The 25616-nt window shown below is 40.3% G+C and overlaps 1 protein-coding gene across 4 annotated transcripts in view; it reads right to left on the reverse strand.

Annotated features, from left to right (window-relative positions):
- Window positions 1-10096: 10096 nt before the first annotated feature.
- Window positions 10097-25616, reverse strand: part of SGK1 (serum/glucocorticoid regulated kinase 1) — a 98824-nt gene continuing 83304 nt past the window's right edge. Inside the window, exons 1-12 of one of the 4 annotated variants that reach the window (XM_019732735.2) lie at window positions 18328-18511; window positions 15386-15461; window positions 14878-14953; window positions 14357-14461; window positions 14167-14250; window positions 13918-14049; window positions 13538-13650; window positions 13075-13198; window positions 12524-12619; window positions 11903-12058; window positions 11704-11793; window positions 10097-11287 (exon numbers count right to left, since the gene is read on the reverse strand). In XM_019732735.2, the coding sequence (XP_019588294.1) occupies window positions 11120-11287; window positions 11704-11793; window positions 11903-12058; window positions 12524-12619; window positions 13075-13198; window positions 13538-13650; window positions 13918-14049; window positions 14167-14250; window positions 14357-14461; window positions 14878-14953; window positions 15386-15461; window positions 18328-18361 (1254 nt within the window). In that variant the 5' untranslated portion in view covers window positions 18362-18511 and the 3' untranslated portion in view covers window positions 10097-11119. Of the gene's footprint in view, window positions 11288-11703; window positions 11794-11902; window positions 12059-12523; window positions 12620-13074; window positions 13199-13537; window positions 13651-13917; window positions 14050-14166; window positions 14251-14356; window positions 14462-14877; window positions 14954-15385; window positions 15462-15590; window positions 15749-16511; window positions 18022-18327; window positions 18512-25616 lie in introns of those variants that run through there. The other 3 variants (XM_019732733.2, XM_019732734.2, XM_019732732.2) reach the window with 3 other exon arrangements.

Here is a 25616-nt window from a genome sequence, read left to right on the forward strand (position 1 = left end):
TGATTTTCATTTACATGCAGCTTTAAGAATAATGAAATCATGATTTGGATATTTTTTATTTAGTAATATCCTTTATACCTCATATTTTAAATTGCTTGTTCACATATAAGATTTCATCAGGTTAAGAATTAGCAAAAGGAAAACAATTTTTAATCTGCATTTGAACATTTAATTCCTTGAAAAAGCTTCCTGCTTTTAAATGGGAAAGAATTTTCAAATTCCATTAAAATAAATATATGCATTGAGATGGGTTTAAAAACTGACTTTTACTAGGTGACAAAATTCTCAATAGGGCAATCTTCTAGCTGTTTTAGAAAAGTCATAAATCATTCCTAGAGGTCTCAGGTCTTAAAATAAATGACTGTGTAAATTGGTACCCTTGAATGGATGGTGGTTTTGGGGAAGGATCTGAAACTAGTTGGTCTCTTCGTGGTCAACAAAGTCCATTCTCATACAATGTCTCTCTTGATGGAACTTTGCATCGGCCTCTGAAGAAAGTAGAATAGTTACTAACATCCCCCATTGAAAAGCGGATTTACAGAAGACAACAGAGGTAGAACCTGAACCCAAATCTTCAGGTTTATATCCAGATATGCCCCCCAAAACCTAGGTTTCTTCCACAGATTTGACCATACTGCTGTTAGCAATGATGAAAAAGTAAAGAACAAAGCTTTTGTGAGAACATGACTCATCCCTTTTCTCTTTAAAGAAAAGGTTAACATGGTGTAATGTCAAACTATTGTAGCCCCTCTGTTTTTGTGTGAATAAAGCAGTACAAGTCACACTTATTTTATGGTGTGTGTTTAAGAAACCTAAAATAAATTTAATTTACTATGCTGCCTCCTCAACATATCTTTTCTTGGTTTCCTGTTCACTGTAACTCAGGATAGCTTGGCCAAGTTGATTCCTTATCCTTTAATGGAAGACAGAAAATTCTTCATATTATTATAAACAATGTGTGATCCATTTTCCCTTGTGAGTGAGTGAGAGTTCTGCTAAAAAGAAGGCCTCTTAAATGCTTCTAGATGATACACTGAAAAGGCTTCCTTTCTAAAGCTGGTTACAAAGTTCTGATGTCCTTTGGAACCACCAGGTGTGTGAATATGATTAGACACTGGGGACAGTCTCTATCGTCCTGAAGGGCTGGGTGTTGTTATCTAATGAAAACTACTGTCCTTGTAAGCCCATTGCTTCCTCACTGTTACATAGTTGGGAGAAGCATAGATCTCAATTCTTAATATTTGTGGTTTTGTTTTTTGTTGTATTGCTCATAGATAAGGACTGGACACGAATGAAAAAGAGAAGGCAGCTAATTAAAATTTACAGAATTGCATATGAGGTTATAGACTAGAAAATTTGCAGATGTTTCTGGCTGTAGACTCATTTTATGTGGTCAACACAGTGGGTTTTGTTCTTGATATTAATTATTATTTTAATTTCAATACTTTTAAGAGAAAATGCATTGTCTATGCCTCCTATTGTCTTATTCTAACATGATTTACAAGCCTGGCTCCTGAAGGCCCTGAGTTTATGACCCCTGGACGTACTAATCTTTCACACCCTGGTGTTGTTATGATTCTATGAAACTGGAAACAACAGGATAGTTGTCAGGGAGAGTCACTTGAAGGAATGTCGGAATGGTTGAAAGGGAAAGTATTATTCTCTAATCAGGTAACTTTTGTGAAATCATTCAGGTTTGCCCTAAGTATGAAACAACTAGCTAGTGACAGGAAACTCAAGATGGTTTCTAGCTGTTTTAGAAAGCATGTAGCTAGAATGACATTGCTGAGGTGTTAGGTTCTAAAGACTGGGCCAGGCAAAGAGCATACATAGTTGCAAAGGGCAACCTTGAAAGCCACTATTATGTCTCAGTGAGTCCACCTGTTTGTTCTGCAACATGAAACCAGATTGTTGTGTCTTCATTCAGCAGCAGAGGAAAAAGTTGACATTCAGTATGAGTTATGTTGCACCAAAAAACTTTAAATACCAGAGTCACACAAGTGAGATTTTAAACTTTTAAAAAATATGAACAATTAAGAATTAATTTTAAAAAATCAACCAGCAATCAAGAGACCTGTTCTGCTCTCTCCTTTAAAATTTGAATTCTGTGTTATTGAGAGCCTTTATGCTTATATACACATAATAAATTTCTAAAAGGATACACAAAAAAAGCTTTCTATTGGTTATCTCCAGAGAGAGAAAAATGGAGTGGGAAGGGCTCAGTGAGGCAATTGTGAAATTATTACTCATTTTGACTTTTTATGTTTTTATTTATTTATTTTACCATGCACATGTTATCCATTTATAAATAAAAGAAAAATGTAAAGAAACATCATTACTTTTACATTCTTTCCTCCTCTCGGATTATTTCATCTTTTGTTTATGTTTTAAAAGAGTCGTCAAATATATGTTTGGTTTTAAAAATTATATCTTCCATAAATTTATCCCAAATTGTCCATTATTATTAAGTAGCATGTAATTTACTTCAAGCATCACATCATTACTGTGTCTCTTTTTCATGATCTTTTAGAGGTAAACATAATCATTGTTTTCAATTTGGAACCTAAATTGTCTCATTTATCTTCAATTAATCTAATTAAATAAACTTTGATTGAATTAGTTGTGGTCAAAACAAATAGGTCTGTGCTAGCCTTTGCTAAAAGCACTGCAACACATTTGGAATCAGAGGGTCCGGTCAGGGCAGCAGTGACTTTGGCCTCTGGAATGCTACAATGTCTTGACAAATTGCACAATCTAGAAAAAATGGATAAATTCCTAGAAACATACAATCTTTTAAGACTGACTCAGAGAAGTAAAAGAGAAAGAAAATCTGAACAGACTAATTACTAGTAACAAAATTGAATCAGTAATAAAAATCTCCTAACAAACAAAAGTCCAGAACCAGACTTCACAGGTGAGTTCTATCAAACATTTAGAGAAGAATTAATACCTATCCTTCTTAAATTATTTCAAAAAGTTGAAGAGGAAAGAATTGTTTCCAAACTCACTCTATGAGGCCAGCATTGCCCGGATAACCAAAACGGAAGACACCAAAAAAAACAAAAATACAAAAAAAAAAAAAAAAATTACAGACCAATATCTCTGATGAACATAGATGCAAAAATTCTCAACAAAATATTAGCAAACAAAATTCCATGATAGATTAAAAAGATCATACACACCATGATCAAGTGGGATTTATTCCAGGAATGCAAGAATGGTTCAATATCTGTAAATTATTTAACATAATATACCCCATCAAAATAAAAGATAAAAATCATATGACAGTAGAGTCAAAAAGCATTTGACAGTAGACAACATTCATTGGATAAAAACTCTCAACAAAGTAGAAATAGAGGGAACACATCACAACATAATAAAGACCATACGTGACAAACCCACAACTAGCATCATGCTCAGTGGTGAAAAGCCAAAAACTTTTCCACTAAGAACAAGAAAAAGGTACCCACTCTACCATTTTTACTTAGCATAGTATTGTAAGTCCTAGCCACAGCAATCAGAAGACAAAAAATTTTGGAAGAGGTAAAGCTACCATTATTTGCAGTTTACATGATGCTCTATATAGAAAACCCTAAAGACTCCATGAAACAATTACTAGTATTAATAAATGAATTCAGTAAAGTTGCAGGATACAAAATTAATATATAGAAATCAATGGTGTTTCTATACACTAATAATGAATTATGAGAAAGAGAAATTAAGAAAACAATCCAATTTACAATTGCATAAAAAATTAAAATATCTAGGAATAAATTTAACCAAGGAGACAAAGAACTGTACTCTGAAAACTGTAAAAACTTCATGGAAGACATTGAAGAACATGACACAAATATATCATGCTCATTCATGGATTAGAAGAATTAATATCATTAAAATGATATTACTACCCAAAGCAATCTACAGATTCGATGCAATCTCTATCAAAATACCAGTGTCATTTTTCACAGAACTAGAACAAATAACCCTAAAATTTATATGAAACCACAAAAGACCTCGAATAGCCAACACAATCTTGAGAGAGAAGAGCAAAGCTGGAGGTATCACACTCCCTGATTTCTACAAGCTGTAGTAATCAAAACAGTATGGTGCTGGCACAAAAACAGAAACATAGATTAGTGGAACAGAATATAAAACCCTCAAATTAAACCAAGCTTATATGGTTAATTAATCTGCAACAAAAGAGGCAGGAATATACAATGGGGGAAAGACAGTCTCTTCAATGTATGGAGTTGGAAAAACTGGACAGATACTTGCAAAAATATAAAGCTGGACAACTTTTTTTTTTTTTTTATACACCATATAGAAAAATAAACTCAAAATAGATTAAAGACTTAAATGTAAGACCTAAAACCATAAAATTTCTAGAGGAAAATATAGGCAGTAAACTCTTTGATACCTCTTTTAGCAACATTTTTCTGGGTGTTCGTCCTCAGGCAAGAGTAATAAAAGCAAAAATAAACAAATGGGACTACATCAAACTGAAAAACTTTTGTACAGTGAAAGAAACCATCAAAAAAAAAAAAAAAAGACAGCCTACTGAATGGAATAAGATATGCACAAATGATATACCCGATAAAAGGTTAATATCTAAAATACATATTTACATGTAACTCAATATCACAAAAAACAAACAATCTAATTTAAAAATGGGCAGAGAGTCTGAATAGACATTTCTCCAAACAAGACCTACAGATGGCCAAAAGACTTACGAAAAGATGCTCAACATCACTAATCATCAGGGAAATGCAAATCAAAATCACAATGAGTTATCACCTCATACCTGTCAGATGGCTATTATCAAAAAGACAGAAAAAAAAAGTGTTGGTAAAGATGTGGAGAAAAGGCAATCCTTGTGCACTGGTGGACTTGTGAATTGGTGCTGCTACTATGGTAAAGAGTGTGGAGACTCCTCAAAAAATTAAAAATAGAACTACTATACAATCTAGGAATTCAACTTCTGGGTATTTATCTGAAGAAAACAAAAATGCAAATGCAAAAAGACATGGGCACTCTTATGTTTATTAAAGCATTATTTGCGATAGCCAAGATATAGAAGCAACCTAGGTGTCCATCGATGAATGAAATGAATGGGCAAAGAAGCTGAGGTATATATACATACACACAATGGAATATTATTCAGCCATAAAAAGAATAAAATCTTGCCATTTGTGACAACATGGATGAGCCTGCAGGGTATTGTGCTAGTTAAATAAGTCAGACAGGGAAATAAAACTACCATATGATTTCACTGGTATGTGGAATCTAAACACATGGAACAAAAGTAATGATCAAATAAAACAAAAGAGAAACAAACTCCTAGATATGGACAACAAACTGATTGCTGCTAGAGGGGAGATGGGTGGGGGGATGGGTTAAAAATAAATGAAGGGAATAAGATACAAACCTCTAGTTATTAAAAAAAGAAAAAAAAAAGTAAGTCACGGTGATGTAACATATAGCATAGGGAAAATTGTCAGTATTATCGTAATAACTTTGTATGGTGACAGATGGTCACTACACTTATTGTGGTGATCACATTGTAAGGAATATAAATGTCGAGTCACTGTGTTGTACACCTGAAACTAATATAATATTGTATGTCAACTGTACTTTAACTAAAAAAGAGATTCTGTACTTATCCAGAGAGGCAATAAATTAAGATTGAGCAGAATTGTGTTTAAATCATCTAGGTGTCATGCCACTCATCTGTTTTATATATGGGATGTAAAGTGACACTTTGTCTTTATGTGTATGACCCTTGGTCTACTGTTCACAAGAAGTGATTGGCCTCATGTATATTTTCTTGTGAACAAGCTGTACCTTGTATATTGCTTCAGTAGCATCATCATATGTTCCATGATACCCTAGGTGGAGCACAGAACACACAACACAGAAAAGAGGAAATCAAGAACCCTGCCCATTGAAGTCCATAGTTTCCAAGATTTCCAAATATACAAATATATCTATTGGAACACAACGTTATAGGTAAACACAAATACATCTATTGGAACACAATGTTATAGGTAAACACTAGGTAAACATTGCTCCTAGTCTTGATGCTAAAGTCCTCACAGAAAAGATGTGGAAAGCAGAGAAAACATATGTAGATTAAATGTGTTCTTAAATAGCAAGTATGTACTGACCAAAACAGATCCTCTGTAAGCCACAAGTGAAGTCTACACAATAGTAATTTAGTTGTTGTTTTTGGTGATTGGTTGACAATTTTCTTGCTATATTAGAAAATACAAAAACCAAAAATTTAAAAAATTTCTCAAAGTAGGCTTAATGAAATTGGAGGAGTGTGTTTTTCTTAACAGAAGTGTTGTTCTGATTAACACCATCTTAAGTTTAACATCATTATGCTCCTGTTACAAGGCTCAAGGCATGTGGAATAGGATTTTAGGGGCTTTTTGATGGATGAAAAGAGAAATTTCTTAGCAGGATGGGGTAGAGATTGATTACAGTGTGTAACGTCTTGCTTTGCCAAGAATCCTGATTGATGATTGACTGGCTGTTCCGTTATACCCTGGGAATGTTGAAGAAACTGGTGGATGGTCTTTGTGCTAGATGCTATTACTACAGCTGTAACAACCACTCCAATAAATTAAGTCAGTTATTAATACAGTAAAGAAATACACTACATTACATGTGCTTTGCTTTGGATTCTTCCTTCTTCTTCCTCCATTCCCAATAACTCACTTAACCCCATTGATCTGGGGCCTTCAAACTCTCTTTTCTCTACCCTTGTCTCACTACCACCACTGGGTGACTGTCAGAGTCTCCTAATTGGCTTGTTTTGTTTTTAAATTCCAAAGCTCTCCCCACAATTACAACTCTTGGCAAGAGCCACCAGAATACTCCTTTTGATCACTTCATTTTCTTTATGAAAAAATCTCCAAGTGCTTCTTTTTGCCACTTTGTAACATCTAAACTTCTCTGTGAGACTTTCAAGAACATCAATGACAAGGTCCATTTCCCTATTCAAAATGATTTGTCACTGCTTTTAATATATTTTTTTCTCCTGTGATCCAGTAAAGAGGAGGGGAAATTGAGAAAGGTACTGATGAGGGACAGAAGATATTAGTTAGTGTTCTTTGAATTCCAGTTCCTTCTGACCTTGTCTCATGGATAACTGTGATAAGATAAGCACATGCATTTCTCCATCCAAAAAACTGAAGTTAGGAGAGGTTTGCCCAAGTGACAACTTACCCAAAGCTAGAAGGCTAATCAGTAGAGCTCGGATTCCAACCTGGGTCTGTCTGAAGCCTTCCTTTTTCCAATATCCCCCTCACTCCCTACTTCTACCAGCCAGCACCTGGATTACCCTTCTTTCTACCCCTTTTTCCCAATCCAGTTTCATTATACCCTTCATTATACCCTTGGGGTATAAACCATGGAGTGGAACTAACTGGGTAATAAGTTATATGTATGCTCATCTTCAGTAGATAGTGCCAAACCAATTTCCAAAATGGTTGTACTAACTTACACTCCCATACAATGTATATTTCTAGCTTCTCTTCATCATCAACTAATAGTGTCTATGTTATAATTGCAGACTTTTTCTCTCTCTTTCTCTAGCATGACACCTGGACTGTATCTTTAGTAAAAGTCTGATGAAATAATAAATGAATAACTAATAGCACACAATTGTTTGCTTCCATATCCTGTTGTTACCTGTTAGGCAGGATACATAATGGTTATAAGCACAGGCTTTGGGGTCAGAACGTCATGATTTGACCCCTAACTTCATGTTACTTTGCTGTGCTAGTTTCTTTACTTTCACTATCACGGAGTTGTTCTGAAGATTAAATAAATTGAGTATAAAATACTTAGAACAATGCCTGGCATACAGTGAGAGCTCAATAGTCTTAGCTATTACTATTATCTAATCTTCACGGTATGCATCCCTTTAGGCTCCCTAGAAATAGAATTGGTTAGTACAAATCTTTGGCATCTCCTCTGTGAAGCCTGCTCTAGGCAGCCAACCCCACAGAGAGCCTCTGGACTTCTGAAGTTCTCTTTGCCCCGCATTAACCACCTGTCATATACCATAGGGGAGTGAGTGCCTTGTCTCTCCAGGTAGATAGCAAATTCCCTAAGCAGAGTGATTTGATATATTCCTCAGGGTAGCAGTGGTTTCAGATTCCCATTTTAATTCGTGGGGATTGTAGCTCAAATAACTTCATCTGAACCCATAGCTAAGCAGATTCACAGCTGGGGAGCTATGGAGAAAGGGATTGTCCCCTTTTGCAACCACCATGCTCAAATGTAGTTTCGAATGCTGGCAAGAATGTGCACCACTCCTCTAGATAAAAAATACCTCTATGTGAATGCTATCTGACATCACTAGAATCATTTGACATCAGTGCTTAGTAAATATTTGCCTTTTTTTATTGATCACTTGTCCTTTCTTGACTTCCCTGTTCTTACCTTGTTCCCTTCCACCCGTGTTTGATGTAATCTCCTCCCATTTGTGTGACAACATTTGGGACTCCTCTGGCTCCTTTCAGTTTTCAAATAATATGAATAAGTTCTTATATAGTGATTGACTGTACCCAATAAACCAAATTCCTACCCTTAAAAAAATGAATAAGCTTTGTTCATCCATGACTGGCTCCTCTGAGTTATTTATAATCAGATTATAGATTCCCAGCCTTCAAGAACTGTGTTTAAATAAAAATGTGATTTAAGAACTTTTTGTTCAAGGGGGAATTCATAACTGTTATTGAAAACGAGAATGAGAGGGAGATATGCAAATAATCTCCCTGTCAGAGCTAGCCTCGATCTTTCCTAGGAAAATGCAGGCTTTAAATTCTCGGTCATGTAGTTGATTTTGGCATTTGGGGTTGGTAGGGGATTTAATCTGGAGCTATTGTCTGTAAGTAGAGCAGCAACTGAAAGACAGACCTTGACCAGGAAGCCACCTTCTGCAGGAAATCATTGATTCATTTTGATCCCATTCCTTCAGTGGATTATGAGGAACAAGGACTAAGTGATCTCCAAACATCGGCTCAGCCCTTAGGAATCTTGGGAGGATGGGGGCAGGATTGAGATATAAAGAGCCATGATGAAAGGGGAAGAGATGACAGCTTTCCCTGGGGAAATCCTTGTGCAAACAGAGAGGTCAGAGTACACGGAGTGCAGTAGGCTTAGAGGTTAAGGCAGCAGCCAGATCAACTGTTAGGGGACTCCTTGTTTGCTGGGAATTTGTGTGAAAAGCCTAGAAAAGTGAAAAAGTCCAAACTGTTTGGACTAATATCACGCCACATTCTCTTCCTCCACTGTAAATGTTCCAGTAGGATGAGTTCTTAGAGTGGCCTCTGCACACCACACCCAGAGTGTGCTGGGTCTATGCAGTGCTGGGTGCACACGACCAGTTCCAAAGACTTGTTGCCTAAGTCAGGGATGTGCTGCTCCTTGGGGACCCTTCTCTGAGCTGACACCACTCAGTTCAGCTCTGGGTACTCTCTGAAACCAGAAGTCCCGCCAGCTCAGCTTTTTGGGAATATCCATTTATGACAAACGTCCTCACCTTCTTTAGTGGCATTCTCCTACACCTGCAGACTGTTACCTTGATTTCCCTTTCAATCAACTGCTTAATTTAAAAAGTCTGCCTTTTCTATCAGGCTCTATGAAGGCAGAGATTTGTCTGCTTTGCTCACTGCTATATCCCCAGCACTCAGAATAGAGCCTCGCCCAAAGTAGGCCCTCAGATGTTGAAAGAATTACCTGTTACTTCAGATGAGCTAAATGTCTGGACAAACAACAGTCAACATCAGAGGGCAGGCAATAAATATAGGGAACATTACTTCGTGCCTGTCCTTGTGAGACCAGTAAATTGAAAAGGATTTGTTTGGATAGATTTATGAATAACTGACATCACAAAATGCTGCTAAGAAGACCTGGAATATAAATAACTTGCCTTTAAGACCACCCTATGCTTCTCTGGAGTCAGAAGCTGCTATTAGAAGCTGGAAATAACAGTATTTTCCTGGATTTAGATTTTAAACAGACCTCTTATTGCCCCCCTTAACCGAAATATACAAAAGAACACGCATGACACAATTTATGTAAATATTTTTCAAGGTTTTATTGCAAACCAAAATTGGTTTATCACACACAAAAAAAAGTTGTGTGGTGGGGAGGGGTAGGAATTGTACATATTATAACCATGTTAATTACAGTACATTAAAATGGTGGTTTACATTACAAATAAGCCTGTAAGTTTAAATATACTAGTGTTATAACCCAATGTACAGACTTTCTTTATACAATACATACAATTATCAGGAATGCAAAAAAAAACACCATAAATAATGCCCATTTTACAGGTGACATTTTAAACAATGAAAACATCAGGCTTGACTGACAACTGGGGCATTGGTCCATAAAAACCCTTTCTAAAAATAGAAATATTTGTAGCAGCAATGCTCTCTTTAAGCATCTGAATACAAGTCATTGCAAGACCATTTCAATAAATTTTAGTTATTAACTATATCTTACAAAAAACAGTCTACACATAAATTTATCTTCCAAATATGGAAGAAACAAACAATGTCCCACATTGTAGTGTCCTGCAAGTGTCACATTGATGCTTATAACTAAATCTATCTGTGATCAAGCATACCACACTCATACCACTGTTCGCAGTAAATCCACAAGGAAAAACAAAGAACTGAAACACTGCAATAGGAAAAGCTTTGGAGCTAACACGATCTCATCAGAAAAGGCACATTTCGTAAGATTCGTGATCACGGCCCGGACAGACCTTCAGGAGGAGTTCCTTCTTAGAAAAGTGACCTCCTTCTAATCAGACTACTGCATCTGTCTAAGGCGGCACTCTGATACGCATTTCAGAGATAGCACCACATTGGAAGGAAGAATAAAAACGAAAACCTCATGAGCTCGTTAAGAAGAGGATGTGCTCTTTGAAAAGCTTCCAGCAAACAGTGTGCAATACGATTGCCAAGATGTGCAAGCTCCCAGAGGTGTGCAAATTCTCTTTTAAGATGTCCTGTCGCCTGGCAGCTCTGCCAAAAGGCTAACTGAAACATTTAAAAACACACATAGATTCCTTGGAAACCAACCCTAAGACTGTTCAGAGGAAAGAGTCCACAGGAGGTGCATAGGAAAAGCCTAGGAAGGCCTCGGCTGCTTCCTTGACGCTGGCCGTGAGAAGGATGCTATCCGGAGACCTGCCAATGGAGTTGGGAACTGGCTCTTCAGTAAACTCAGGATCAAAGTGCCTCAGATCGCTGGGTCCGCTCTACAGCAGGAAGGAAAAATCATACTCTGTCAAGAATTCACACTGGATACAAGGCAGGGAAATCCTCATTTGGGCTTTAAATTCTGGAGCTCAAGTCTTCAGAGCACAATATGGAAGCTCCCATGATAATCTTCCATTTCAAGCACAAAACCCAGAGGCCTCTCTGAATTTAAGTGATGAGGACGGTCCATTCTTTATCTTTTGGTACTTTCATTGATAAATGTGCTGAAATATTATGGGAGGTTTGTTGGGACAAAAATTCTACTTTTTTCTACGTAAAATAATGGTCCATGAACAAAATATCAGCTAATTTGTTCCTTGAGGGCCTTCCTTCCTCCACCACCACCACCACCAACTCTGACTTAAAGAAATGCCCTTTGGACCTCCCTATACTTAGAAGAGAAAAAGACACTCACCACATTTGGGTTAAAAGGGGGAGTAATCTTCTTATTGATAAGATCATCCCAGTTAATCACAGAGAAGAAGACATGATTCTTAATCTCCATCTGTTGAGAAGAAAAACAAGATTAATTTAGACAGGCAGAATGCAAGAAGGGCAATGAGATCCCGTGCACTTCCCGGACAACCCAGGAAAACAGGAAAAAAATGACTCACAAAGTCATCCTTGGCACCCAGCCTCTTTGTCCGGTCCTTCTGCAGGAGGCCCTCCAGGAGGTGTCTTGCAGAATTTGTAATATTTGGCTTCAACTGGAGGGGCTTGTTTAGAATGTTGTCGTACATCTCAGCTGTGTTTCGGCTGTAAAAAGGAGGCTGAAAGAAGAGAGAAAATTGCTTAGCATTTAATTGGCAGTTTTGTACAGCATATATTACCAAGAGAAAAAGACAAACTACAATATATTAAGCTGGATTTGAGTCTTTTCCCCTTGATGGGTTTTCTTTGTCCTGGATTTTTAAGTATGTATTTTGCAACTCTTATCAGGGGTAGATACTAATAAAGCCTCTCACCCACATAGATTAAGTGTAGTCACATTTAGTAAGATGTGAATTTACAAAAGAAAAACCCACTAAGTAAGGGTTTACCCTAAAATATTTATAAAATAACCAATATTTCTCTCGATAGCATTGCCTAAGCTTATTGGTAAAGGGCAAGACACAATAACCAGGTCTGCAATGGGGCCCATCTGCTCAGAAGAGTATGGATATTAAGAAGATTGCTTTCTAGGGAGCATTATCAAACCAGGGGCAATATTTTGTGATTCTCAATGTGCTACTCACCAGGCCATACAGCATCTCATATAAGACGGCCCCCAGGCACCACCAGTCCACTGTCCTGTCATATGGCTGCTTATGAAGCACCTCAGGTGCAAGATACTGAAAGACAGACCAAGAAAACAGAGTTAGAACCCATGAAACCAGCCAATACCAAGTCCAGGCATGCACTTTTAAAGGGTTGAGGAGAAACCCTGGGTCCACTTGGAGAACATATTTCTTTAGATTACTTCCTGATAAAGCTGCTGGCCTTTGAGGCTGACTGACCACTTACATATACTGATAATCAGGAAGCTTTTGGGCACCCAATAGTATTGTCCTTAGAGATTTAGAAATCTTTTATGTCATGGATCTTACAAACAACTAGTTTCAATTAAAGCAACATAGGCCTTGGAATAGCTCATGTTGCGTCAAACAGCAAATTTATTTTACTTGCACTGAATTGGGCGAAGAAATCTTGCAGAACAGTTGACTCCTTTGGTAGTTAAAAGCATTATTGCACTTATCTCTCTGGGAAGGAGGGGGTAGAGCAGGCACCAAATCAAGAATGCTATTACCTCTGGCGTGCCACAGAAGGTGGATGTCGTGCCATTGTGTTCAATGTTCTCCTTGCAGAGCCCAAAGTCAGTAAGGACGATGTGTCCCTGTGAATCCAGCAGAATATTCTCTGGTTTTAAGTCTCTGTAAAAAATAAACAGAAAAATAGTTGCATAAGTTAATTTCACTTCGTAAGACGTCCTCTCTAATAATTGCTGGGGTATGAGAAGCATTTTAAATTCACTGTAGTTGTACAGTAAATACAAAAGGGAGTCCTTGTTCTGCTAATCTATTCTGGATTAGGCACAATCCTAGTTGGCTAGCTCCCTAGTGGCAGGGAGTCAAGGCAGCTCACATGCCGGGAGATCTGGTTTTAGGTGACCAACTTGTACATAAACAAAGATTATTTTAAGGCCCTGTCCAAGGCTAGGACTATGTCTCCTTCATCCCGAGGGGGGTAGCCTGAAAAACGTTTCAGCTCACCTATAGACGATGTTTAGAGAGTGAAGGTAACCCAAGGCACTGGCTATTTCAGCAGCATAGAAACGGGCCCGTGGTTCCAGGAAGCAACGCTCCCTCTGGAGATGATAGAACAACTGCAGGAGACAGAACAAAGTTAATCAGGGTTGCCAAAGCCTGATAACAATGCATTTAATTAGTACTGACTTATATAGCTAAAGAGAACAATTGCAGGAAGTGGCCCTAAATAGTCTATTAGCTATTTGAAACCTGGCAGGTTAAAGGAAATGCTAATTCTGGTAACTTTTCCCCCCTAAGTGTCTTTTAAAAACTTTCTTCTCAAACTAAAACCAAGTAGGCAATGCAGACACCCCCAAGGTTTGCTCATCTTCCCTTCTGCTCACCTCTCCACCGTTAATGTAGTCAAGGACAAAGTACAATTTGTCAGCAGTCTGGAAAGAGAAGTGAAGGCCCACCAGGAAAGGGTGTTTCACATTCTTCAGTAGAACATTCCTCTCTGACATAATATGCTTTTCCTAGGAAAAGGACAATTAAGATTTAGTGGCAAATTTGAATGTGGTACCAAAATCCCAAGGTGAAACTACTGAATGAAACTCTATCTCCAACCTCAACTTGTCAAGCACATCTCATACCTCCTTCTTTTTCAGGATGGCTTTCTTCTGTAAAACTTTGACTGCATAGAATGCTTCTTCTGCTTTGTGTCTTGCTAGAAGAACCTGAAATTTCAATTGAAAAAAAATAAATTTTTGCTATTCACATCCAGGGAGAATGTAAAATGCGTGCATGAACAACTGTAAGAGAGGTATTCAGATTTAAGATTACCTTTCCAAAACTGCCTTTTCCAATCACTTTCAAGAAGTGAAAGTCAGATGGTTTAGCATGAGGATTAGATGATGGACCAAGGTTGATTTGCTGAGAAGGACTTGGCTGGAAAATAAAATGTTTTCTTTTAATACTTTTGTTTCAAAGGAAGACACCAATAATAAAATACAGCCAATGTCAAAGACGTTACATCTGCAAATGACTGAGGCAAGTCATCATATATCTATAAACACAGTCAAAACTACTTTTCATGTTAATACATGTTAATATGTCAAATTAGAGTATGAAAACTATACAGTGTTATTGTAAGCAGATAAAACTTTTATGAAACATACCTTTTAAAATATCCCACTCACTCAGTACTTAAGTGCTTATGTCATGTGTTATGCTCTGAACTAAAGAGGCATTCCTGCCTTGATACTAATTTCTAGAAATGCCATTTTAATTCATCAGTGTAGGAATACTAACTGACTCATTTACAAGATTCCTGCAGAGGTGCACCACAAATAGAGAATACTTACTGGAGGAGAAGGGTTGGCATTCATAAGCTCAGGCTCCTGAGGTTGGGAGATTTTCAAAATGGACTGAACTTCAGGACTGCAAAGAAGAAACGATTTAGAACTTCTTAATTTGCCACCAGGGGGCACATCGACACCAACAGTGAGTTTCTGGATCAACTTTTCCAGAATTTCGTATATAAACTAAAAACACCCAACTAAATTACTCAGTGAAAGAAAATAATAGCCAAAGACAATAATAAACCCAGCTAAACAGAGATGAGGGATGTTCTTTATGGAGATGGATGAATTAGACAAACATGAAAATTTTATCTTACAGCTCTAGAACACACCCAATCCGCAAATTAATTTTAATGTTTAAAATGTTTTAAATAAATTGTAACATGTAAAGGGATCTCCATCCCAGGGTAAGTCTTCGGCTTCCTGATCAACACACTGATGAGACTGTCTTTACCGCTGGTAAACTGAAACTATACTAATTTTTCTTTCCCCAAATACCCCCCAAACTTACTGTTTGCATGCATAGGAGTTATTGGCAATCTTCTGAATAAAGTCGTTCAGACCCATCCTCCTCTGCTTCATGAAAGCTGTGAATTAGAGAGGACAAATAAACGTTTAAATGCCTTCATAACATCCAATGCACTAATCTGATGCGGAACCTTCAAAAATTTTCCACTTCCCATACCCTAGAAATCCAATCTTATAAGTACACTCACCGATTAGAATTGCTACCATTCCCCTCATTCTGGAGTAGGTGAGGGTGCCTCTAGCAGCCTCGGTTTTCACTGTCATCGCCTCAGAGAGCACAGAGGAGGCACAGGCGGCAGTTATTGAAACAGACCCGCTGAGCCAACACTGCTCTAGGGCCGTGCCTCCCGTCTTATAAGCTCTGAGCCGCTGCGGGGGCGGGGCCGTGCGACAATAAGGACGTCGCGCTGCCAGGCCCCGCCCTCCTCCCTGCCCAGGCCCCACCCCCGGCTGCCGCACAGCTCCGCAGGCAGCAAAACTACTGGCGGCTGGCAGTTACTGGCCAGCCGGGGGTGGGGGGCGCGGGGACCGCCCTGGGGGACCTGGCGCGGGGCGGCAATCTACCTCTCTTGCTCTAGGGCCTGAGAGAGGGGAACCGCAGGCGGAGCGGGTGGGAGGGAAGGAGGGAGGGAGAGCCCGGAGTAATTTTCCACTTTTCTCATTTATCCTGCCCTGCGAGAAAATCAGAGTCGCAGCACCGAGGTGCTTTCCACAGGGTGCGCAGCGACCGGGTGGCTTTGTGCCTTCTCTGGTTTCTCAAACCCTGATTTCGGATTCACTCCCGGCCCCCGCGCCTATCCTCTTTCCAAATTCATACGGCAGCCTCCCCTGCCCTCGCCCGGCAGCCGCGCGCCACCAGCGGGGGTTAGCTGTCGAGAGCAGAGTGGCTGCGCCGGAGGGGGCCGGGGGAGCGCCCCGCGCGCCCTCATCTGCGGGGTCAGCATAGGGCCAAGGCGCCCGGCCAGTCACCCCTCTCCCGCCGTCCCCTCCCCGCTACCCAGACCTCATCCGTCCACTCTCAGAACGGTCACAAACACCCAGTCCCTCTCGTCGGAGCCGAGCAACTAGTGGGGGAGTGACACAAATACCCGCGTGCCGGTGGCGCTTACCCAGTCCGGTTAGCAGGACGGACTCGCTCCTTTTCTGCGCCTCGGCCCTCTTTTTGTGGCGGGGCCGGAGCAGGGACTCAAGCCGGGCCCTGGCTAGCGCGCCCTGCATCTCCCCCATGGAAAGCGACGACGGGGCGCGCAGCCGGCGAGGGCGACAAGAGAACACTGACGTTTCCTTGAAGGAGCCGCCGTGACTCAGGCCGGGCAAGATTTCCTGCCCCGAGTCCCAAAACAAACAAATGGCCCTTGTGCAGTGCCGAGCCGCTTCCGAAAACGCCTTTTTTGTGCTTTTGGCCAAAGCCAAGCAAGGCTGAAAAATCCCAGAACTTGGAAGAGGAGGAAGGAAAGAAAAAGAGAAGGGGGAGGGAGAGGTCAGGAATGTGTAGGGGAGGGGGCGGAAATAAAATTCGTCTCTGCACTAAAGGGGGAAAAGTATAATCTGCATCGTACTTTTTTTACCCCTAATCTCTGAGAACATTCTGTCCTTTCCGCATGTAGTTTTTTTCCTTGCATTTTTAATCCCCGCCATACAAAAACACGTGAGGAAGTGGCAAATTAGGGGAGCAGTGGCTCCGCGCAAGGGGCCGTCCTGGCGTGACCCCACAGCCGCGACGGCGGCGCGGGATCCGCGTGTTGCGGCATCGTCCCCTCGGCCGATTCTTTCTCCCGCTATCCCACTAGAAAACTGTCCCGCTATCCGCAAGGTCATGTTACATTGTCTTAAAAATCCCTTATCTTTGTCCTCTTCTTCCCTTCTTCTCCCTCGGTTTATTTCAAGGACTGTCCGTGTCTTCTTACAGTTTTACCACCTGGCTCTTTCTCTCAAGTCCCAGATCATCTGTGACTCTTTAGCTCCTGAAAGATTAGCGAGGAGCCTCGACTCGAGAAAGCAGAGTAGAGAAGGGAGTTCAGCAGAGTAGCGGCTCGGTGCCTTCCCGTAACCCCGTGAGATGCCTGGAAGCTGCAATCTGACCGCTGGCGCGAGAAGTCGCGCCAGAGCTGGCGGGGAAGCTGCAAGCACCGCCACTGGGCTAGGAGCTAGCAGATGGCTGCAAGTTACTAAGATTTGCAGGGCCCGGTACCTGGCACTCCCTGGTGCTGTCGGCAGTGGTTGCCCCGCCGTGACCCCTTACTGCTAAGAGCCCTACTATTTCAGAGTTGCCTACTGACTCCGAAATACCAGCTGTCAAACCAAGAATAGCATTGAAGCGGTTTTCTTTGGTCCTGGACAAGGATTTGTTTTGCAGGAACCACCACCTCACTTGCCCTAATATGATTTGTGGCCTCAATTTTTCTTGGTTTGCTCAGTTACCACAGCCCCACAATGGGAGAAGAGAGCATGCATCATTTCTCTTGGAGACGGGCTGAGAAAGTTGGCTCAGTATCCAGTCGTAAAAAAAGCGCTTACTTTTGCCTGAAATTGATGCCCCAACCAACCTAAAGCAAGGTTTAGGAAACTCCAAATCATAGTCACTGACCCACTTCTGCTTCTTCTTGCGTGGATTCTTCATATAATGATTTGTTATTGCCAGTGCCCCCGCGTACCATTTCAACTAGCCTAGCCCAGCCCAGTCATGCTCCCACACCATTCCTTCCCCTTTTGAGAGAGCAAATTTTGCAAAGACTGCTCAGAAACACCAACTTGCACAAAGATTTCTGCTTGTTTGCTTTTAAAGCGTTAAATGAAGAAATCTTCCATCAGAGACACTTACCCCCCTACATCCTGTGCCTTCCCCATGCCAAGTAACCCCAAATCCTCTGAATCATCTTTGTTTTATTCATTTCATCCAAATCATAGTAGTAAAAGCAGACACACCTTTCAAAGGGGATTTTATAGCCTCCTCTTTCATTCTTCAGGTTGCCTAGGATATGAAGGTTGGAGATTACTTCCTGGAGGCTGGAGGTAGTAGGTAGAGCTCAGTTAGGGCTGGAGCAGCCTCCTGGTCTGTGCCTGATAAGGCTAGAGGCTGAGATGACATGGGAGCACGAGTCAGAGGCGGCTGTCCCTGCTCTGTTATCAACCCCACTTTATATAAAGGCAATTTACATACAGGAAGGGAGCAAGCTGCAAAGTTCAACACTGGACCGTTTATTCCCTCCATTGCAACATCACCCAGAAAATTATAGTCATCAGCATCCTGGGTTTATTATACCCCCAGCAAGCCACACAAAAAAATGTAAGTTGACTGATTATCATCACAAATCAGTCCAGAAAATCAAACACATGCATAGAGTTCATTTTCTCAAAGAAGCTCTGCCGCTCCAGCATGCATTCCAGGAAGAACTTGGAATTCAAGTTAAAGAGCTCTAGGTGGAATAGAGAAGAGGCACAACCATATGATTTGTGGTTGGAACAGAAAAGGACTGTCTGATGTGTTTCCTCCTCCCCCTGCCCTAACGTTCAGCAATTGGAGACGAATGGTCTGCAAAACTTATCATTTAATGGAGAGAATCAAGTTGTTGAGACTGGCTTTTCTTCCAACCGGATACCTGATGGGTGGAGCAGGCGCCCCCTGTTCTGTCCCAGCAACCTACTAAGACTTCCGAACAGGAAGGTGACACACGGCGGTGGGTGTATGGGGTAGTGGGGAGGTAGGCTAGGGAACTGCGTGTGACGCGAGCCTGGTAACCGCACAGGCTTTAGGTTGCCCTGTGGCCACTATTCAAATGCTTGATCTGTTTCTTCCTTCCCGTCGCCAGCCTCTTTCTTAGGTCCGACTGTCCTCCTATGAGGAGGAATCCGTCCCCTTGTCTCTTACTTCCTGGTGGCGAAGCGGCCAGAATTGCATCACAAAACTCTGCTTGTAAATGCAGCCTAGGGGGCGATCGCGTTCTCTGGGAGAACCCCTCCGGAATGCGGGATTATCCCCCTTCTCTCCTGAGGTTTAGTCAGTTCCAGATAATTTCTCTACAACACCTTGTGCAGCCATAGAAAATACAGACAGTTTGATATGAGATAGGTTAATTGCCTCTTCACTCCGCCAAGCCAGTCCTCTCACATTTAGACCTCATACTGGGCAAACTGCAATCAAAACTCTCATATGGAAATGATTCATCAAAATGGAAAGTTTGCACTGAAACAAAACATTTTCTAGTGCATGTGTATTTTAATACTTCAGAAAATCATTTTAGCTCTTCTACTTTATTTTTCCTTAATGATGGACTATAAAAACTAAACCCTGAGACTTTTACTAAGATATGACCCTTTTCATTTAATTTAAAGGTTCAGAAAGCAAATAACTGGTATTTCTCAACATATTAGAGGAAATATTTTGAAAAATATTTTTATAAGGACTTAGCTGTATCCCCACTTGGACTATTTCTTAACTGTATCAGCTGTGTTAGTCTCCCTTCCCTAGACACAATACCAGATTGGTAATAGGGCAATACCGCATTTCCCAGAAAATAAGACCAAGCCGGACCATCAGCTCTAATGCGTCTTTTGGAGCAAAAATTAACATAAGACCCAGTATTATATTATATTACATTATATTATATTATATTATATTATATTATATTATATTATATTATATTATATTATATTATATTAATTTTATATAAGACCCAGTCTTATATTATATTAAAATAAGACTGGGTCTTATATTAATTTTTGCTCCAAAAGATGCATTAGAGCTGATGGTCTGGCTAGGTTTTATTTTCACGGAAACATGGTATAATTGTTTTGTATAGCTCAAAGTGTTACACATTCTAGAACAATCCTGTGTAGTTTAGTTTCCCACACTTATTGATTCATTAGTTGATGCTTATGGAATTCTTTCCCTGGCACATCACCAAAAATGTACATAGAAATGCCAGAAAATGTAATTTTACTCTAGAGAGCAACTAAATGGATGTTTTTGTTTGTTTTGTTTTTAATTTTTATTGGGGAATATTGGGGAACCGTGTGTGTTTCCAGGCCCCATTAGCTCCATGTCAAGTCATTGTTTTCACTCTAGTTGTGGAGGGCTCAGTTCACTGGCCCATGTGGGAATCGAACCGGTGACCTTGGTGTTAAGAGAACCGCGCTCTACCCATTGAGACTAAATGGATCTGTTTTTACTGAAGGTTGTCACCAAGTGCATGTTTTTTACAGTATTCATCAAACAGGAAATGATGACAGATGAGTTTATTCAGGATAGCTATTATAGAAAAGTAACTAGCAATGGTAATTAAATAAATAGCTCCTTATAGAACACAGGTTCTTTGGTGATTATTACCTTCCATATTCATAATTGTCAAAGTTGACATGCATAATAGAGATAAGAATGTGATACAGTAGGCAACTAAGAGAAGAACATGTTATCTAGAATAATAGTGTTAAGAGTTATTTAAACCCACAAAACTATATCCTTTCTATACACTGGGCTTATTTATATTTTCTAAGACAGTAGTTTTGAAAAAACAACACTATACACATAAGACTTTTGGAATAGGGTTTTGTTAGATAATGTACGAGTACATGTAGCTGTCTAGTATGGAGGCCTTGTGTTATTTTCCCTAACTGCATTTTTTAACTATTTTAAGAAATTATTATTTTTTTCTGGGTTGGGCAGATGATAAGCACAATTGTGATGTAACAAAACTTGATTTTAGGACCAAATTTATCTTTTTATACTCTTTTTTGTCACTTTAGTTGACTCCTGTGCCTCTCCCACCTCCCACCCAGAGCCCTGGTACACTGTGCAGTCCCCCACTCTTAACTATTGCCTCGCACCATACTTCCCACTAATGCCAACTGCCTCAAAGACACACACTCAGCTAATCACCACTGTAGACCTTGACCAGATCTATCTTTCCTCCTTTCCTTCTTTCTTTCCTTCCTTTTTTGCCCTCTTCCTTCCTTTTCTGCCTTCCTTCTTTCCTTCCTCCCTCCCTCTCTCCTTCCCTTCTTCCCTCTCTCCCTCCCTCCCTCCCTCCTTCCCTTCCTTCCTTCCTTCTTTTCTTCCTTCCTTCCTTTCTTCTCTTCTCCCTCTCACCCTCTTTCCCTCCCTCCTTCTCTTCCTTCCTCCCTTCCATTCATTCATGCAAGCATTTAATAAGCACTTTTTAAGTACAAATATTAGGATCAAGGTACATAAATATGAGTAATCCAGTTATCTCACTTCACAGATGCTCTCATTTTAAGTGGGGATACATACACGTAAATTATGTATGTATCCACAACAAGTGTTAAAACAGAAGTTCAGCCAGAGTAGAACAGAGACATTTTCTACTGGAGAGAGGCAGCAGGCATGGAATTGTTGAGGAAAGTCTCCACAAAAAAATTACATGTGGGCTGATCTTGGAAAGATCAGCTTGGTACAAAAGAGGAAAATTTTAAGCAGAGCAGTAGCATGAGTACCAAACTCTAAGGTGCTGTATGGCACCTGTGGAATAATTTGGAAATATGTTCCTTACTCAGACCTTACACACAAGCAAAGTGTATATGGCCATGTTGCCACTATTGTTGAAGTAAGAAAACAGCACTTTCAAGTGAAATTAAAAAGATTTTAGCTGGCACAAATTTGCCTCTCTCTCACTACCCCCTCACCCCCAATAAACATGGAATTCACAATGTCTTAAATATATATCCAGGGGCGGCTGGGTGGTTCAGTTGGTTAGAGCATGAGCTCTGAATGACAGGGTTGCCAGTTCAATTCCCACATGGGCCAGTGAGCTGTGCCCTCCACAACTAGACTGAAGGACAATGACTTGGAGCTGATGGGCCCTGGAGAAACACACTGTTCCCCAATATTCCCCAATAAAATGGATACACACACACACACACACACACACACACACACACACACATACACACACACATATGAAAGAAACAATCGCTTCACAAAAAAAAGATACAGAGATTTCGAAAAGACATTTAAAAAAGATATACATCCATCTCAAGGACTGACGATTATTAGCCAGCATGGGCACCTCTGTGTCTGGTACAGCTCTAGTCATGGTTGGAGTTCATTCATCCATTCATCAACAGATTCTTCTAGAACTATGCATCAGACATTGTGTTAGATGCAGGAGATACAGCAATAAACATGAGTTCACAAGATGAGGGGTAGTTGGGGAATTGCCTGTAAAGGTAGATTGAGCCCGAGCATCAAGATATCTAAAAGCCACCTGAGGAAATCCTTCCACCAAGGCTGTTAAAGTGACACATTCCAATGTGTTTTGGGGAGTTAATTCAAACCAAAATGTGGTAGATAACTATTAATCTTTCTATTAAGGGTATTTGCTTTTTTTTTTTTACTACCCCTATCTCATTAAAAATGAACAAATTTACATACACAAACACATGAGGGAGTGTTGGAAGTTGGAATGGAGGAATTTGTGTAGTTGGAAGACGGTTGCAAGTTTAGACAAGCACAGGGATTAGCAATTTTTCTGGGGGGATAACACCATTGTTCTATACCCATCCCTTCTGGAGAATGAGGCCACAGGAAAGTGGGCAGGGTGGGTGAGGACATGGTTTGGTAGTAAACCTTTTATTTCAATCATGGGATAAATGAAAGAAGGAAGGCCAGTGACGTCTCTTGATGTGGGTGGAATGGAACTCTAGCTAGCAACAAACCAATGGGTCTGTGACGGGCTGAAAACTCACCTTATCCCCGTCTTTGGAATGTCGTCAATGTCTGATGTAGCATAATCAAATGAACAATAAATAAAAATATAACTGACAACTAGAATACAACATGAAGGGTAAGGAATAGCACATATCTGACAGCTTTGTTTGGCTCTCAGGATTGACCTGGAAAATGACATCCAGGGAACCTTCTTCGTGATTATGAAAAATAACACACAAGCAAAAATTTTTGGAAAAAAATTAAAGGTCAAAATGCAGTATTATTGGTGACTTTCTAAACACAAGAGGACAATGACCTTACTGAAAGTTTTTTATATTATTGACATAGATTTAGTGTTAGGCATTTATTGCTAGGCATTTATGTATTATGAGGCATTTGCATTTTAAAAGACCTTTCAGTTCAATTCCAAACAATCACTTTGTAATGACAAAACATCTGACATTGTAGGAAAGCCAGAGAGCTTTGGAACCAAGGATCCTCTCCCTTCACTCTGTCCAGGGCAAACCCACATGCCCACCTACTTCTTTCCCCTACTAGTCCTGTGGCCCAGCATTCAGGCAATGCAGGGCTTGGAATTTCTTCACAGGCTGAATCCCGGGGACACACATATTAAAGATGTGACCTACACAAAGACACTATAAAGAGCTCTTTCACCCTCACTTTATTTACAAAGTGCCAATAGTAAATAAGGAGCCTGGATTTCTGGCAGACATCTGTACCAAACTAAAGTGAAACCTGAAAGATTTAATTGGTTCATTGTAAATCTTTCCCCCAACTGCTCCCATTTCTGACCCTATCATCAATCTAGTAAGAAACAACAGAAGCTCAGGCCACCCCTACGGACTGTTTCCTGTAAACACTGCCTACAAATTGCAGCAACAAAATAAGGGGTAGTTGGGGAACCAGTAGTATATTAACCAGTAGTGGGAAAACAGACAGGCAGAAGGTCGATTGGCATCATTTTAATGTAAAGCAACTTAGGGAGTTTCCATTTGGTTTCAACCCTGAAGATAAGCTACATAAATGTTTATGTCACCCCCCAAGCAAGCTCAGGAGTGTCAGTAACAGGCTGAAGGTATACTTTAGTCGGCTACATCTGAGGCTCGTTACCTGAGACATAGACAAGGTATTCTCTAAACCTTAATTTATTCATCTGTATGATGGAGATACTACTACTTAATATAAATTGTGAAAAATAGTTGAAATAAAGAATTTACTAAGGACCATGCTCAAGTTGGAATCTCACGTAGAAAATAAATCTATGTTCATTAACCCCACTGTACACATATTACCACTACAAGCAGAATGAATCATACAACACAAAGGCTCCAACAAGTCAAAATGATAATGGTATGTGCTGTGTTTAATGTGCATCAACACTATAGGCCACTTACTCTGCTGAGCAGGGGATGGACCAAGCAAGGATAAACCTGTATTCTTCAAACTTCCTACCTCTCCCCTGGTCTCCCTACAGACAATGCTCCAGAATGGACTGTATCAAAGAACTAAATGCCATGATAACAGAATAAAGACTTGTTTACCATGTGTTTGAAGTAAAGGCTTAAGTTTTGGGTGAAAAAGGAGAGAGGAAGCCAAAAGCTAACCCAAAGGAATTTGCAATTGCTCATGGTGGATGGGAAACAATGGAATGTAAATATGGGCCTATTGAAAGGTCAGACTCATTGAAAGAGGGTCAGAGAAGGCCAGCTAGCACAGGAGATGCCTTTTCTAGATCATTTAGCTTATCTTTCAGTTAGGGAAAGAGGAGCAAGCTCCAAAATGATCTTGGCCTGTTACTTGTAATCATGCAGACCTCTATCGAGCACCTCTTTTGTGCCAGGCACTGTGCTACACCCTGGATCCAACAAGGAAAGCTGAGATAGGCTGCACTCAGGGAGGGCGGGGTCTATGTTTATTTTGTGAAATTGAACAGCACTTTCCCCAAAGGAAAGGGAAGCTTACAGATAGTTACTTTTCCTAAGACCCAGTTAAGCCTCAATACCATTAAAGCACAGCCTTGGGTGTGTTTAACCATTTAGAATATTCACTTTTTCAAATGAGGAATGAGTCCACCTACAGCTCTAATATTGTACAGTTCTGTGATATATGGGAAAAGAAATCTAAAAGGAACTTCTGAAAGCCCAGAACCACTTCACGTGGCTTCCTGTAATAATGCCCCACACCCAGATAATCCTTCGGATCCCACCCTGCCTCTCTGCCTCCCTGCATTGTAACCTTTAGTCAGGGATTTTGTGCTCTCAGTTATTTAAATCTCAGGGGCCAATCTGAACCTCTAGTTCCTTGAACACCGGACAGCACATTTCATGTTTCTCACTTACCCAACATCCTCCAACTACATCCCTCTACAACTCCCTCTCTTTCCACTCGCCCCTTTGTCCCCCATGCTGGCACCATCTGGGCTCTCTGTTGCATTAGCAGATCAAGCCTGTGTCTCTGCCTTGGGGACTTTGTGGGTGCCATGCCCTCTACCTGGAAAGCTTTCCTTCTGACACTCATCCGGCTGGATCTT

The sequence above is a fragment of the Rhinolophus sinicus genome, linkage group LG05 (assembly GCF_036562045.2).
Source record: "Rhinolophus sinicus isolate RSC01 linkage group LG05, ASM3656204v1, whole genome shotgun sequence".
Lineage (NCBI taxonomy): Eukaryota > Metazoa > Chordata > Mammalia > Chiroptera > Rhinolophidae > Rhinolophus > Rhinolophus sinicus.